The sequence below is a fragment of the Saimiri boliviensis genome, chromosome 18 (assembly GCF_048565385.1).
Source record: "Saimiri boliviensis isolate mSaiBol1 chromosome 18, mSaiBol1.pri, whole genome shotgun sequence".
NCBI classification, from domain to species: domain Eukaryota; kingdom Metazoa; phylum Chordata; class Mammalia; order Primates; family Cebidae; genus Saimiri; species Saimiri boliviensis.
In genome coordinates, this window is record NC_133466.1 from 30,219,475 (window position 1) to 30,236,269 (window position 16,795).

General features: G+C 37.8%; 1 protein-coding gene across 4 annotated transcripts in view; it reads right to left on the reverse strand.

Annotated features, from left to right (window-relative positions):
• The window catches only part of ROBO1 (roundabout guidance receptor 1), a 1,085,200-nt gene that overhangs the window by 53,699 nt on the left and 1,014,706 nt on the right, over positions 1–16,795 (reverse strand). For all 4 annotated transcript variants that reach the window (XM_074389506.1, XM_074389507.1, XM_003928309.4 and 1 more), the window contains 5 exons: positions 10,888–11,009; positions 9,856–10,087; positions 8,524–8,645; positions 6,615–6,786; positions 1,575–1,772 (listed from right to left, as the gene is read on the reverse strand). In XM_074389506.1, the coding sequence (XP_074245607.1) occupies positions 1,575–1,772; positions 6,615–6,786; positions 8,524–8,645; positions 9,856–10,087; positions 10,888–11,009 (846 nt within the window). The remainder of the gene's footprint in view (positions 1–1,574; positions 1,773–6,614; positions 6,787–8,523; positions 8,646–9,855; positions 10,088–10,887; positions 11,010–16,795) is intronic.

Sequence of the window (16,795 nt, forward strand, 5' to 3'; positions counted from 1 at the left end):
ATTCTTTTCCTCATTCAAATCAGATTTCCAAACATCATCTACCCCCAACATCATACCCCTTCCTGTCTCCACCGCACAAAAACACCCCAAAACCCCTTGTCTACAATCATTTTTAGTCAAAGGTTTTATATGGTAACATGTGCCTGAGAGTCTTCTATTTTGTGTACATAATGAGCACCAGCTCTCTTTTCAGTAACCTCCAAGCCCTCATTTTCCATCGCACAGGCGGGAGTATTGACATACCGCTTCATCCCTAGATAGGACACATATCTGAAAAAAACATATTTAAGGATGATAATGCTAAAGCAAATGTATGTACATGAAGAGATGGCTGCTGAGCCACAGGCAGGTGGCAAGGAGACTTATTTTTATAGTATTAGGGATGCATTCGTGTTGACTCTTTCTTGCTAAGTCTCCTTGTGACGGAGAACACAGATATCTTAGACTGCTGTCCCACACTGTTCTATCTATGCATAGGGACATTCAAATTCCAGCTAAAATGAAAAATTCTGACTTTGCCATACAATCGATCAGAGAAACAATCTGGCCAACATGTGTAGGAAACGTCCATTTATGTAGACAATTAGGGAGGAAAAAATTGGTGATGGTAGGGCAGAAGACTCTCTTACTGGAAATCCTCTTTAAATGTGCTTTGCAGCAAAGAAAAGCTGTTGCATTCGACTGAAGGATGGGTCCTATAATTTGTATAATTTGCCATTTAAGTCAGTACAATTCTGACAGCAAGAAGGAGCACTAGAAATGATCTTGTTGGACTAATGACATGAACTGGACTGTTCCTGAAAACTGGGATTTATAGCCATCTCCCCTACAGGCCAGATGTGAGGCCCAGAGTTGAGGACCATATTTAGGGGACAGGGAGGTTTGTCTGTCTGACACTGTTAACAATCTCCTCTGCGAATAAAATACACAAAAATATCAGCAGTCTTCAGAGTTTAAGGATAAGCAGCAAAAGTAGCTGCGAAAACTTTGGCATATCTGGGTCATCTTTAAAATTCTAAATAATAATAGTGGCCAAGCAAGCTGTCTTTTTTAAAATTGTAAACACATTTGTAACAAAATCGCCAACACTAAGTAGCAGCATACACACATTCAATTTTGTAACTTTAACTATAATAATAAAAATGGACTAACCCTCTTATCTCTGTAAGCAAAAGTACATCACTCCGTCATGCCTTCCATATCCACCAAGAAAGGAGTGTTTTATAAATAATCAAATGGCAGTATTCTCTCTTGCGCTTCACAAAGGGTAACAAAGTCTCCCCTGAAACCGGGTGAGACAGCTCAAAGCTTTCATTTGTAATTCCTACAACAAGGACATTAAAAATTTCCCTCAAGAATGTAAAGCAATAACATAATTCCCTAAGACAGAAGGAAAATGGTGTCACAGCCAAAGTTAGACACACCTTGGTGAAATCTGTTCTAAATGAACTGGGCCCTCTATATATGAAGGTAACCTTTAGAGGCTATGCATAACCATGAATAATTTGGAATCAAATAGAAAATCAAGAGTTTTATAAACGTTTAAATAAGAAAATCCTGGGAGAAGCCAATACCTTTTCTGATACCCGCGTAAGTGCTAGTAAGTCCGTTCCTCTTCTTGCGGTGTCGATAGAGCCAGACGCTGAAGAGCATGAGGATCACCCAACAGGCTGCTCCGATTCCGGCTATGAAGGCGGGCTGCTTCACCACATCTGAGATCTGCTGGGCGAGGCTGACTTGGTCCTCAGGTGACACAGGGTTTCCATGGGAATCTGAAAAGCCGTCTTCCGATTAATGTGGGTTTAAGACTCAATGCCATAATGCACACACTCCTTTGTAACTCATTTGTGGCTGTCGTTATTTTGTTGATTTCTGGATGATGATTTCTGTTTTTCGTCCCACAACCCCTCACCATCATCAAATAAAATAGTTCATACTGTTTTCAGCAAAATTGCACAATTTATTTATTTTAACTCAAAGCAAGTGCAACATAATTTTACAGGATCATGCTTTAAAAAAAAAAAGCAATGGCATGCTGTTTCTCTTGTCAATCCAAAAAGCTCTGCAGGTTACTGCTTAGATTAAGTCACACAGGGCAGTGCTAGCTAACTGAGAAAACTACAAAAACATAACACTAAAAAATGAAATACTTTAATACAAGTACAAATAATACATGTACAAACAAGGAATATTTAATAAGTGTGTACAGACAAGACAGAAACTTGTTCAGACTTCTACAGGCATCCTTAAATAGTATGCTCTAAATAATAAAATAAAAACAATTTTATTTTCTCTCTATGCTAGATATGGAAAAGTCTCTATGTGTGAGCATGTGTGTGTACCCCCAATGCTAACACTACATTGTAAGACATTTAATTGTCTTAGAAACACATTATCTAACGTAAGTTCAGAAAGACCTATAAAATTCAGGATCAATAACACCCAATGAAAAATTAAGATAAATGTTACCATTGAAAGAGTCATGAATAATCTCTCCATTAAAAATAATCATGGTGCACAATAGATATAATAAAATAATGTTAACTACATAAAAGATTTATAATATCAAGGGTTATAAATAGTCAAAAGGGCTCATATTTTCTGCTGGCCATCTTGATTCAATAATTAATAATTAATGGAATATATGCCCAATAAAATTTACTTAATTTACATTTATGTTTTAATCCTACTGAGTTTTTTCAAGCCCACCATAACACCAAGTCACACAAGGGGTCTGCAAAGGTTTTGTAGAAAACTGGAGGCTGTATCATCAAAGGAGTATCCAAGTTGTTGGCATTGACTGTTATCAACCCTGAGGATGCCCGTTGCGCAGAATTCCCATCTCTGTCTGCAATTTTGATGTTCTTCTCCCACCATATCTAGTGAAACAATAAGGTGCTGGCCCACTTCATTAGGATTGGTGCTTTCTTACAACTATTAAATCATTTGCCTCTGATATATATTCTTGTCGTGAGTTCTCATCATATTATGTGGCCTCAGCATTGATTTTGAATCTAAGTTTAACCTCATACCAGAATCTGGGTTTTTTCATCCTTGACAATTTCAAGTTCCCTGCCTCCTTCCAGTTCCTCAACATGGTCGGTCCAGATATCTGCCTTATGCAGCTGCCTTATAGTGACCACCTACCTATAGGATATGTAGATACAACTTACTTGACTCACCCCAGTGACCCCACACCTCACATGGACTGTGTAGACATGCCACAGTGATCATGCTCAGAAAGTGTGACCCAATGGAAATTGTGCCATTTGCACTAAGAACCCACCAGTTGGAACTTCCCAAAGGAAACCTGCTTAAGTAATGTCTTCAACAACAAGAAGTCCTCCAACCCTAGGTCTTCCTGCTCTGGATCCCCACCTGCTGGTTAAGCACATTGCCCTGGAGGCCTGCTCATCGGCCTTTGTCGGTACACCCTCTGTCTCACGGATCTGTGAGTAATAAACTGCTTCAGTGATTTCATGTGCTTCTGTTGCGCTGCCTCCCCTGAGTCCCATTTAAGCAGCACACTGCGAGGTTTTAACTTTCTTCCCAGCCAAGGCTCTCCTAGAAGGGTGCATATTGACAGGAATAAGCTGGACACAGGTCAGATAGGAGCCACAGGGACATCTTCCAGTATAAATAAGTTTGCTGTGCAAGGGATACCTGGTCATGGGTTGAACACTAAGGCATTATGCTGTCTGTCAAGATTAAGAAGCATCCTGTGAAAGGCACAAAGTGAACACCCACAACCAAATTCTCCAAAGCCCTGTCAGGGCAGGACTAGAGATTATAGCCACTCTGCAAAGAGAGACCTTAAGAGCAAATTAGACAGATATACAGCAATTCTGCTAATACAATCTGCTTTAAGACAGAAACATGTTTCAGTCCGAAAATACATTTTTTTCCAGAAAAATAATTGATATAACTCATTACATATGAATAACATTTTTTATGGATTCTTCTTTCAATGGATTTTTTTTTAATTAAATGACACTGCAAATTGATAAGAAAACTGGAAGGAGAACTAAGCAGTGTCCAACGATTAAGGGACAGCCTTTAGGAAAACAGCACCCCTTTCAAGGCAAAATGGCTAAATTCCTTCTCATGTTGTACGAGAGTGTGTGGTTTTGCAGTTCGCTTTTTTCTTGAACAGAATTCCAGATCTCATCCCACAGAGGGTCAAGGCTGAAAAACCTATTTTCACAAGCAGTTAGCTGCTTTTCTCTGTTTGCTGAATGAAAGGTTTTTTTTTTTTTTTTTTTTTTTTTCATGTTCCAGACTCTTTTATTACCTCCAGTTATCCTAAGAGCACTTCATCCTCTTAAAGTTCATCAGGCAGACCTATTCTTCTTATTCCTAATACATTCTTTGTATCTGCTAGGTTTATAGATTTCATGGCTATTTGTGCAAGGTTAAGTTGGGTAGCCTCAGATAACATGGAAACAGCCAAGAGAGGTCCTATGCAAGCAAGCAGATGCACCTGACAGACTCCAGTGTGGTATGACTAATGAATTAAAACAGCCATTCTCTACCTCAATCTTTGTCTCACTGCAGCTGAGCCTATATTAAGATATGGAAAAATGGAACATATTTGTAATTTCAATGAAACCAATTTGGTCCTTAAGCCCCCGTGATTTAAATCTTAAATAAATAAAATGACCCATAGTCATTTTCCCAATTTATCTTTCAAAAAATACAACTAAAATATCTTTGGTCATAAAAATAGATAAACAACAACAACATATTGAATCATTACACAGTTAACTTATCACTTCAATTTTAATTAATACTGAAAATATTAGAATATCAACTATTTTCTCAATATAAACTGTTTTCCTCCACCTTATATAAATGTGCAACAGATGCATGAAGCAACTTACTTTGTTATAGTTTCCTGTGTTGCTGGAAACAAACCAGGAGATATTTTTGTTTACAAGTTTTATTTCTCTATATAGTCATCTTTTAAAACATTATTTTATTTTAACAGTTTTTGGAGAACAGGACGTTTTTCGTTACATGGGTAAGTTCTTTAGTGGTAACCCAAGTGCAAAAGTCAAATTTTAGCCTGTGACTGTGATAGAGACAGCAAGTTTCTCCCTACAGGGACTCTCACATAATAGAGCTGTTGGGGGGAGGTTTCCTAGCTAATGGCTTGGTTTTGTAGTGAGCCCCATTCACCTGCTGCAGTCACACTGGCGAGGAGTGATGTGCACTGTGTCTAGACCTGCACCATGAAACCCTCCCATAGATTCGTGTTTCTTTCCTCCTCTTTCTGCAGGTCCAGGGTCCATTTCAGAAGCCCTGTGATAAAGAGGCTAACTCATCCACCTCTGATCCTCAATGTCTGTGTGGAACAGAGTCCCCACCCCATTGGTAGACTTTATTGTATTATAGGACAGAAATTCTGCAAATGTATCTATGACTGCAACTCGCATTGTCTAAATAATGGAACACTAATAATGGTCTTCAAAATAAATGAGAAGTTGAAAGTTCTTTATATATAGCAACGAAGTTTATGAAAACCAAGTATTTCTTAATTTTGTTTTGAAATAATTTCCAGGATGTCATCAATATTACTAACATGCATAAATAGTATGTGACTGAATTATAAAGCTTCATACATATAATCCTTTTTGACGATTTAATAACTGGACTGTAATGTTAGTATCATATACTAATATTTTACCACTAATAAAATGCTACTACTGCTTAACTTCTGATCTGGAAGACAGACATAAAGGTGCTATACACTTCTTGACATCATTCATCATTTAAATGCGGCTTCTTAATATTTGAACCTTTCTTCTTGCTTTTCAGTTAAAATGGCATCTTGTAATTGCTTTGCTACCGTTTGTTTTAGATTTTCCTAGTATGCACTTACTAATGTGTACTTTATGCTCACGCCATATTGCCTAGGATGAACTGTGGCAATGATGCTTTCGATGTCAGGTTTTTAAAATTCATCTAAACACATTAGAGGCACAAATTGTATGTAACTTTCTATGCAATCAGCATATAAACCTGTTTCAGTGCTCTTTGACATCACAATCTTTCTTTTGTTATAATAAGCAATTGCAATTTTAAATAGATACTACATGTGAATATAGACTGTTCATTGCTATAAACTTCCAATACCTAGTTTAAGTTTTAAACAGAAGTTTGCTTGTTTGTCTGATTTTTAAATCCAAACAACTGAAGTTCCATGAAGGTGCAGGATGTCTTTCATGTTCACGGACTTATCCATGGTGCTCAGTTAACAGTATTTGTTGAATAGATAAAAAATTATATAGGACAGGATTAGGGTAACATTGAATACTGAAAGCCTCTTGCTTGAAATATAAAAAATGTATGCTTGGATATGTCCAAGTTTAGTTGAGATATCTATGTCTATATATCTACATCTATTCTCTCTCTCTCTCTCTCTCTCTCTCTCTCTCTCTTTCCCTATCTATCGACTATATTTTAAGTACAGTTAACACCTTTTTGTAGCTCTAAGCCATATTCCATATTCTATTGAACTACCCATGGTGGGTGGCTCAACCAAATGCAAACAGGCAAAGCGGGACCAATGGTAGAGTGATAGATTTTCAAACTAGATCTGTACTGACACTCACCTAACTGGATGAACTGAGGCTCACTCTTCACCCCAGGCCCAGCCCCAGTGCTGGCTGCCACTTCCACACTGTATCGGATTCCAGGAACAAGAAAGGGAATGACCACAGAAAAGGTGGAACCATCCACGGTTTTGTTTATGTGGTATCGAGTTTCATTGCCCAGACACCAAACCTGTAAGAAGTACGTAACAAAAATCAAGCTGGTAAATTACCTAAATTAATGCAAAGATCAACAGAGGATTGCAGTTTTAGACCTAGACAGAGTGCAAAACTGTCATGCACTACCATAAGAAGTCTCAGAAGTCATTTTCCCATAGAATCTAGTTCTATCAACAATCTTCTAGGCAAATTTAATGTTAAAAGTAGTTTCAACATGTCTTTATTACTTTCTCATATACTTTTAAAAGGTTATATCAGGTAAGTCTACAAATTTGTGCTTGGCGGAACTAGTTTCTACCAGCTCACTTCATTAAGATTTTTTTTTTTTAACATCAAGACGTTATTTGCCAGATAAATAAGTACCTCACAGATAGCTGTGTCTATATAGATAAAGAACAATAATCATTCAACATTTGCATTCTAGGCATGACACAGAGGACCAGATATTGTAAAACAAAAGTGAGTAGGAAACTCCAAGTCTAGTACTTTACTTCAACAGTTCTCTGGGATCAACCTGCCCAGCTGATTTTTGTATTTTTAGTAGAGAAGGGGTTTCACAATGTTGGCCAGCCTGGCCTTGAATTCCTAACCTCAGATGATCTGCCCGCCTTAGCCTCTCAAAGTGCTGGGACTACAGGCGTGAGCCACCATGCCTGGCCAACATACGCCATATACTTTATGATGTCCTCAAGCAATATATACCATTAACTTTAAGTAGACAATTGTCTAAACTGTAATAGGAAGTGAGATTTAAAAGAAATTTAAGCATACCAGTGTCTTCCATCATTTACACAATACCCTTCTTTTTTTTCTTTGAAGGTTAATATTGTTTTAATATAATTTTAATACATAACACCAAGAAATGGTCGGATCCTACTCCAGGAGCTGACCATCTGGAAATAAAGCCTCTTTTGTGACTTTATTTTCTCCATTTACATTATGCAGCTGAACTGAAGCCACAAACTGATTTTGTACCGGTCAATCAGGTTCTGAAAGGCATTTTATTATTTTAAATTGACCATGAAGTTAAGTGAAATCCACCCTTTTGCATTTCTTCAGGAGAGAAATGAGTTCTGACTCTTAGGGGGAAACATCTACATTATACAATTGAGCTTGAGAGCTGAGACATCACCTCATTTTAAATCCTTAAAAATCTTCTATAGCATTCTATTGTTCTAGACTAGCACACAGTATCTTGTCACTCCCTTGTATTGAAACAACCTAGAGACTCTTAAGAAAGCATTTAAAAGTACAGAGACTTTAACCTTTTAAAGACTGAATTATGCTAGAAAATCTTATTTGAAATATCTTAAAACATCCACAGTGCACTGATGGCAGTCTTGTAAATACTTTAGAAACTACACTGTTAATATATACAAATTCCATAAAGAGGTTTCTCAATTTGTTTTAAAAAAATCTTTTGAAAATAAAATAAAATCAGGCTCAGGATACTTGTTTACAGATTAATTTGCTACTCGAAGAACATGTATGGCCTTATTTGGATCTTAACTAGGGATGCACATCAGAATCGCCAAAAGATTCACCAAAATATATGTGCAAGGGCCCCTGACAGACCAACTGAATCAGAAACTCACAATCAATGAATCAACAAGAAACTGTTTAAAAATAATTTTGCATGTTGCTACTTAGACCAGCAGATGGCGCCAAATACCCATAAATAAATACCAGCTCGCCTCTTCTTTGTGGATGGCGGGGGCTGTCCATCAGGATATTAATATACATATATTACCTTGTACTCTTGGACCATTCCATTCTGAGTGTCTTCTGGAGGTGGCTGCCAACTAACAAGAATTGCAGTTCCATTTCCATCATTCTTTGATACAGTTACACCTTGAGGTGGGGCACTGGGTGCTATTGTTTTAAAAGGTAGATTATTAGAATGTGCTAGAGAACATCGAAAGCAGGTATTATCAAAACCCAATAATAGATATATTAATATTATATTAATATGTTCAGGGTTTTTAAAAAATGGGGTTTTGCTCCTTTGTCCAGACTAGAGCGCAGTGGCGGGATCTCAGCTACTGCAACCTCCTCCTCCCGGGTTCAAGCAATTCTCCTGTCTCAGCGCCCCCAGTAGCTGGGATTATAGGTGCCCACCACCACGCCCAGCTGATTTTTGTATTTTTAGTAGAGACGGGGTTTCACCACCTTGGCTAGGCTGGTCTGGAACTCCTGACCTCAGGTGATCCGCCTGCCTCAACTTCCCAAAGTGCTGGGATTACAGGCATGAGCCACCGTGCCCAGTTGCATATGTTTTAAAGATGTATCTCATCCAAGTCTGAATAGTCCCAAATTAAATTGTTCCTCAGTCAATGCTAACTCATTGCCATTGTAACTTTTCCATAACCAAAGTTAAATACCTGATCTCCACTAGACATCCTAGGACAACTTCTTTTCCTTCTACCCTGTAACTCTGGTCTCATGTTCTCTCCAGAAATGCTCCAAAGTATACAATGAATGTTAATCATTCATGATAATTATTTATATAGCCAAAGTGACAAAGGCATGTTCGGGAAAATCCTGGTGTTATTTCATGTAATCTTTTACCTTTATGTAAATATTGTTTACTTTCTAGGTATAGGGTGGCCAGCTATAGTGGTTTGTCTAGAACTGAGGTGTTTTACACGTGATGAGATTTAAGAAGAAAATGGTAATCCCAGAAAGTCCTGGGCAAATCAACACATTATTCACCTTGCTTACAAATTATGGATCAAAATAAACAAATAGAAAATACTGAATGGAAAACAAACCAAACGGAAAACAATTTCATTTTTAAATGTGACAGTGCCAAATAATAAAATTCCCTCTATATGCCATTAAGTAATATAATGTTCACATTTGCACATTTCTATGTAGGCCGCTATTGAAGCAAGACAACTGTATAGCATTTTGCTTTTCTAGTTTTCTAAATAAACAAATACTTTTAGCAAGATGTATGTTCAATACCAAGAAAGTTAATATATTAATGCCACTATTAATATTATAACAATTTTAATTAAGCTAATAAAATCCTAACAAATATACCACAATGCATGGAAATCATACACTTCATCATACTTGCCTTCTTCTAGGGTTTTGGCAAACTTGATTTCACTATCTGCTCCTTGAAATTCATTAAAAAAAGGGCGAGCCTTAATTTCATAGTTGACTCCCTTTTTGAGATCAGGGATAACCACGCTATTTTTGGTTGGGGTCCTCACTTCAAAAACTAACCACTCTGATTCTCCGTGGCTGGCTCCAGATGGCCGATAGAGAATTTTATATCCTTGAATATACTGAGACTGTTGATCCACCTATTAAAAAGATAAATAAAATGTAATTATTCATATTATTCATTTGGTTCATTAGAAAATAATAAAAATGAAACATTATAAAATGCAAAACATTCTGTCTGTCTTCATCTCACATTCTTACACAAGAAATGTGTAGGAATTAGAAAGGAAAAAATAAAACTCATTATTTGTGGGCAACATGAGTGTGCTCGTAGAAAATCCGAAAGAATCTGCAGCTAAATATTCTACTTATTCAATAAGTAGAATACCGAAAAGAGTTCATTATTGTTTGTCAGGTGATAAGAGTTTTTTTTTTTTTTAATACATATTCTGCTTACGTAGGTGATACGAATTCCTATGGCATTAACTTCTATGCTTCGTGCAGAAATGTAAGGCCTCACTGCAGTTCTGATATTTCAGGTAAGACATTCCTGGGTCAAGGGGATGAGAAGGTAAAATGTTTGACTATTCTCTGATTTTAAAAGCCTTCTTCATACTACTTGGAAATATTTCTAAGCTAAAAAATTGGTGTAATAACGGTTCTATCACAAGTTACAAATCATAGTTAATACTACGTGTTTCCTTCCTGAGACAGGTCAAGTTCACTACTGCAGCACAAAAGGAAAAATTACGCTTAAGATGCAACTTTTCTCTGTTTAAAACCAAACTAATAGCTACTATAATCAACAGGGCTTACACTATAAAGTTATCATTGACATACAAATAGGCAACAGATAGTTACATTTTATATGCATTGCAATGATCTCACCAACGTCACCTGCTTATTAAAACTGAGATCAAATATTGTAACAATAACTCACTGTCCAGTGCACTTCGATGGAAGAGGAAGAAAGGATGGTGGGGTTGTGGAGGTGCAGGACAACATTTCCCAGTTCTCTCTGGACCTGCTTGTGGTCCACACCCTGACTTGTTGGTGGAACATCTACAATTCAAGAAAACTGTGTCAGGTTCTACACAATGTTACTGAACTGAATGAAGGCATGGTAAAACGAACCTTTCATTCATAGCAACTCTCAGTAAAGAGGAATCCAAGCCAGGCTGTGATACAGGGGAAAAAAAAAAAAAAAAAAAAAAGGAATCCTGTAACCTTTTTATTAAGATCTGGAAAGTAAGAGAGGAGAGAGATAAACAAGGAGACACACAGAGAGGGAATGCAGAGTCAATTTATCATAGAGAGTCAAAGAGAGCAGGAAGCAAAGACAATGGCAAATCGCAACATTTCGTGGCTCCTGCTACCACATAGTGATCACTTTCCTGATGAAAATGAGGGCACTATGCAGTCCCCTCTGAGTCTGTTAAAACCTTCTGTAGTGATCCTAAATACACAAGAAAGAAAAGTGAATGAAATTGCAGCAGAGTGACTAAGCAATGGAAAGAAAGGAGATACAGTTAGTGAAAAGCAAGAACAGAAAGACGTCAGATACTTTACATCTTTTAAGATGAACTTGGATATCTTCTCATATAAGGTACATGATAAGTTACTGGCTACAATGGAGGTGATACAGAAAGCCACCAAGAAAGTGAAATAAAATAAATCTGATTAGATTCATGAGGAAAAAGTAGGTAACATCTATTTAACTGATGATTTTTTTAGTTATTGTATCACAGTAAGGAAGGTTTAATTAAGATTTCTTAATCTCAAAAGCCCCCAAATATTTGAAAGTAAACCAAGAACACAGTAAGAATGAAATGGCTACTAATCTTAATTTATAAGTGTTTTGTTAAGCTTCTTAAAGTCTATACTCAAAAAAAAAGTTTTGCCCATTTCTGAAGGAGTTTTCTAAACACAGATGTTTTGCTTTGTTTATAACAGTAACAAGGAATACATGGGAGGAAGAGAAGAAAATATTATTTTTGGACTTCAGAATTCTCTTTCTCAAAGTATTGTATTCTGGCACCTATATTGCAGAACATTCCCCATTACATAAAAAAACTAAAGTGAGAATTTTAGTTTACTGAATCATTAAATACCTTCCAAGAACTGATCCTGGGCCGAAAGCACAAACATGAATATTAAGAATGAGATTGCTAAGTGTATCTGATGAAGTCCAGGGAAGCTAGGCAAGTGGGAGAGACGACATTGAGAGTGGTACCAGACACTCTGACATACTGTTCGGTTGTTTTTATACTTAACCTAGAAATTAAGCTGATAAATAAGCAAGAAGAAAAAAAAACCTGAGGTGATTCTGGCATCCCATACTTCATCTGACTTTACCAGTATTTTTGGCTAAGACGTACCCTCAGGATAACTATTATCACAGCCCCTACACTCGGTCATCGCCTTCCCCTCTCTTCCTTACCCCCTGGTCTCAACCGCTCCTATGACTAGGGTAAGAGTGGAATACTCGCAAGGAAACAGACTTGCGTTTGCACCCCACCTCGGCAACTTTAAAATGGCATGACATTGGGACAATTTCTTTCTTTTTTTTTTTTTTTTAGGAGTTTCGCTCTTGTTACCCAGGCTGGAGTGCAATGGTGCGATCTCTGCTCACTGCAACCTCCGCCTCCTGGGTTCAGGCAATTCTCCTGCCTCAGCCTCCTGAGTAGCTGGGATTACAGGCACGCACCACCATGCCCAGCTAGTTTTTTGTATTTTTAGTAGAGACGGGGTTTCACCATGTTGACCAGGATGGTCTCGATCTCTCGACCTCGTGATCCACCCGCCTCGGCCTCCCAAAATGCTGGGCTTACAGGCTTGAGCCACCGCGCCCGGCCTATTTCTTAACATCACTATTTTTCAGTTTCCTTGTGCTTCAAATGGCGACATATTGAGGGCTGTGGTAAAAGTTGTCTTGTGGTAAGACATAAAAAGCGTTTTTCCTAGGAGCAGGAATTGGGCCAGTATTTGCGGACCAATAGTATATGGCACAGTGCCGTATACATACGTGTTGCTTAATAAACATAGATTCAATTAAAATGTATTCATGTATGAAAAACACACACATTATGTCAGCTCCCAAACATTTTCCTCGTATGTAAGCTCCCGTCCTCACAAAATCATCTGCTTTTCAGAAAGCTTCTTCAAATACAGAAATAGCCATTATATATGTAGCGGCCATGATCTCCGTCCCAATCTCTAATTCCTCTGATTGGAGATAAACCTGCCATTCAATTCCTTCATGAAAACTGCTAGATTCTCCCACCAAGAGGACCCATGTCAGCAACAGCAGTCTGTAATATTATAATAGAAATGTTGACATCAGAGAGAAAAAGGGGACGTGATGCCTATTCATATAATTTTGAGAAGTTTATGAATTGATCCTGTTACTGTTTTTGTTCACTTCCTCCCAAAAGAAATGTATGACAATGTAAAAGGTCTTTCCCAACATTCAGAATCAGACTTAAAGAAAACCTCACTGCTCCAGCCAACTGCTTCCGCCAGTGTCAAAACTCTTTATAGACAACCTCTGACGGGAGATTATCCAGGCCCCACTCATTTATGATTATTGATATCATCTTACTTATGATCGATATATATATACACACACACATTCTGTTAAATTCGTGTATCTGTACATATTTTTTTTTTTTTTTTGAGACAGAGTTTTGTTTTTGTTGCCCAGGCTGGAGAGCAATGGCACAATCTTGGCTCACTGCAATCCCCGCCTCCTGAATTCAAGCGACTCTCCTACCTCAGCCTCCCAAGTAGCTGGGATTATGGGCATGCACCACCACGCCTGGCTAATTTTTTGTATTTTTAGTAGAGACAGGGTTTCTCCACATTGGTTAGACTGGTTTCAAACTCCCAACCTCAGGTGATCTGCCCTCCTTGGCCTCCCAAACTGCTGGGATTACAGGCATGAGCCATCACACCTGGCCTGTACATATTATTTTATATCTAGGGCTCAAAAACGCTGCACACACAGGACATGTGGGTGAAGAGTCGTAGTTACTAATAATGGCAACAGCAGCTGCATCTCAGCGACAATGACCACTAACACACCTACCTGCCGGATACTCATCTCACCTTCCTTGCATAATCAAATTTTGTCTTTGGGAAAGCATACTTGATTATCCCAGGACAAGGCTCTAACTCCAACCATGACATAAGTCTCCCTGACTCCTGTATTGGGAACTGTGCCTTACATCTGTGCACCGTTAGCTTTTGACCCCAGTTCATTCATAAGTATCTCCACTTGGGTACGATTCTTTTGCAGCCATATCGCAGAAATGGTTAGAGAAGTTATGCCTGTTCCTTTATGAATCACTGTCCAACACGTCCTTCCTGAATTTCCTCGCCCCTCATTTTCTCCTTACTGCATATGCACTCTGTTCTGTCCAATGAAGTTTTGTGCAGGTTATTGCCCAGGTTCTTATCATGGTTATAATCCTGGGCTTACAGCCTCAAATGAAGTCCAAGAATTAGACAAGATATGTGCCTCCATTTTACTTCTTATCATGGGTCCTTTTCTGCTGCCTCAAGCTAGAATAAGCATAACTCTTCCATACAGAACTCTTCCTTAGTCTTAAAACACTAAGGAAAGGATGTCATGCCTGCTCTGATGTTACTATTTTCTGGGCTAACCATGCCAAGATCCTTGACTGTCTTTTCCTGTGATGTGATTTTCAGCCTTTCATGCAGCCTCATTGACTACCCTTATTTTCTTCCTCTTAAAAGTGCCTCTGAAACTGTAGTGTCCAGAACAAACGCATTACATCATTCATGAACTGAACAGTTCTAAGAAAAAAGAGGAAAATTACTTGATCCAGGCATAATTCTAATGCCAGCTAAGACTACATTTGTTCTCTTGGCAACTACGTCCCTCAGTAAGTTCAGATAGGTGTTTAAATTTAACGTCAGCCCACCCCTAAATCCCTGACACACTCACATATACTTCCCATAAGCCTGGTGTCTTTAGTCTATCCGTTTACAGCTAATTTTTTAAACCAACTTCAAGTACCAGACTTCTTAATTTGCTCCATTAACTTTAATAGTTAGCACTCTCCCATCACTGCAATCTGTTGAGCTATATTTAATTCTGATTCTCTCATTTGGCATACTAGCTGTCTTTCTCAGTTTTATGATATCCACAAATTTTATGAACTTCCTTTACTTTTAGTTCTGACGCTAAAAGAAATACAAGTCCAATAACAGATCTTATGGCATAAAACAGAAAACAAATCTGAAACTTATATACTTATATATTGGTTAGTTAATTTATTCCTTGTTTAATCCTGAGGAATGGGTATATTTAGCCCCATTTTATAGGTGAGGAAACTCAGAATGGCTAACTTGCTCCAGAGCATGTAGCTAGTAGATTGAAGAGCTGAATTAAAAAATGTCTTTGATTTAAAAATTGTACACCTGTTTCCCTATATTTGCAGTCTTCTAGTTGACAAGGATTCATTATACTCGGATTGATATGATTTGGCTATGCCCCCACCCAAATCTCACCTTGAATTATACTTCTCATAATCCCCATGTGTCACAGAGGAACTTGGTAGGAGGTAATGTAATCATGGAGTAGTTACCCCCACGCTGTTATTCTCACGGTAGTGAGTGAGTTCTCGTGAGATCTGATGGTTTTATGAGGGGCTTTTCCCACTTTTGCCCTGCACTTCTCCTTGCTGCTGCCATGTGAAGCGGGATGTGTTTGTTTCCCCTTCTGCCATGATTGTAAGTTTCCTGAGGCCTCCCCACCCATGCTGAATGGTGAGTCAATTCAACCTCTTTCCTTTATAAATAACCCAGTCTCAGGCAGTTCTTTATTATCAGCTTGAGAACAGACTGATACATTGTTCCACTAGCTATGCACACACAAAGGCAATGTTGAAAGGCAATGAAATGTTTAAAAGACTTAAATGACTGTTCAGATAGAATGCTAACTCACTCCTCACTTACAAAGGGGGTTACATATTACAGAATCATGCATGTGAAGAGGATTGAGCTCTAGTTAGTCAAAAACTTTCAGTTAATCTACTGGCTGAAGAACCCTATACTGGGGACAAAAGTTTAAATTCATTTTACAGCTGTCATAGGTTCTACATTCTTTACAAATGTGTATCTAATATTGAAAACCTCAGACTGCCTTAAGGCATGCTGCAAGTATATAGTAAAGCTCCTGCAGAAGGGATTCATAATAGCAAATATGATCGATGGGTGTGTTACATTCACACAAGAGACAGACATAGGCATATTCTACAACATGCTGTGCTTTTTCTGCAAATTCTGAAACAAAAAGTGCTTCCAAAAAGACTGTTTATGTACATACTAGAACTCACAAAACAGCAACACGGCTGGCCCATCCCTCCCCCAAACCAGCAACGTGTTTAAGTCTCAATCACCTTATGTATAACTTGCTTCTATTAAAATAATAAAGTCTATTGTTTCCCTTTATTCCTTTCTTTCCTCAAGATAGAAACAATAACCCTCTGTATATTGAGAAAATATTTTTATAGCTCGATAAAGTTACGTTTCTTTACAAATACAAAACCAAGAACATTAATTAACAATGGCTTGTGATTTTTTCCCCAAAAATAAAAGAATGATTCAAATTCATCTCTTTTTTCCAGTATATTAATTTTACTCCTATTAGAGCACTCAAATAATAGGATGAGCAAGAGTGTGGAGAAGTGAGAATAGAAGTCCACTGAAAGCTAAAAATGATTTCTGTTCACAAAAGACAAAATGCAGAATACCCAAAATGTGACCCAAAGGAACAAAATTTCTAGTTTTAAATGTTCTTGAAGCAGCTTTAAACATGCCCA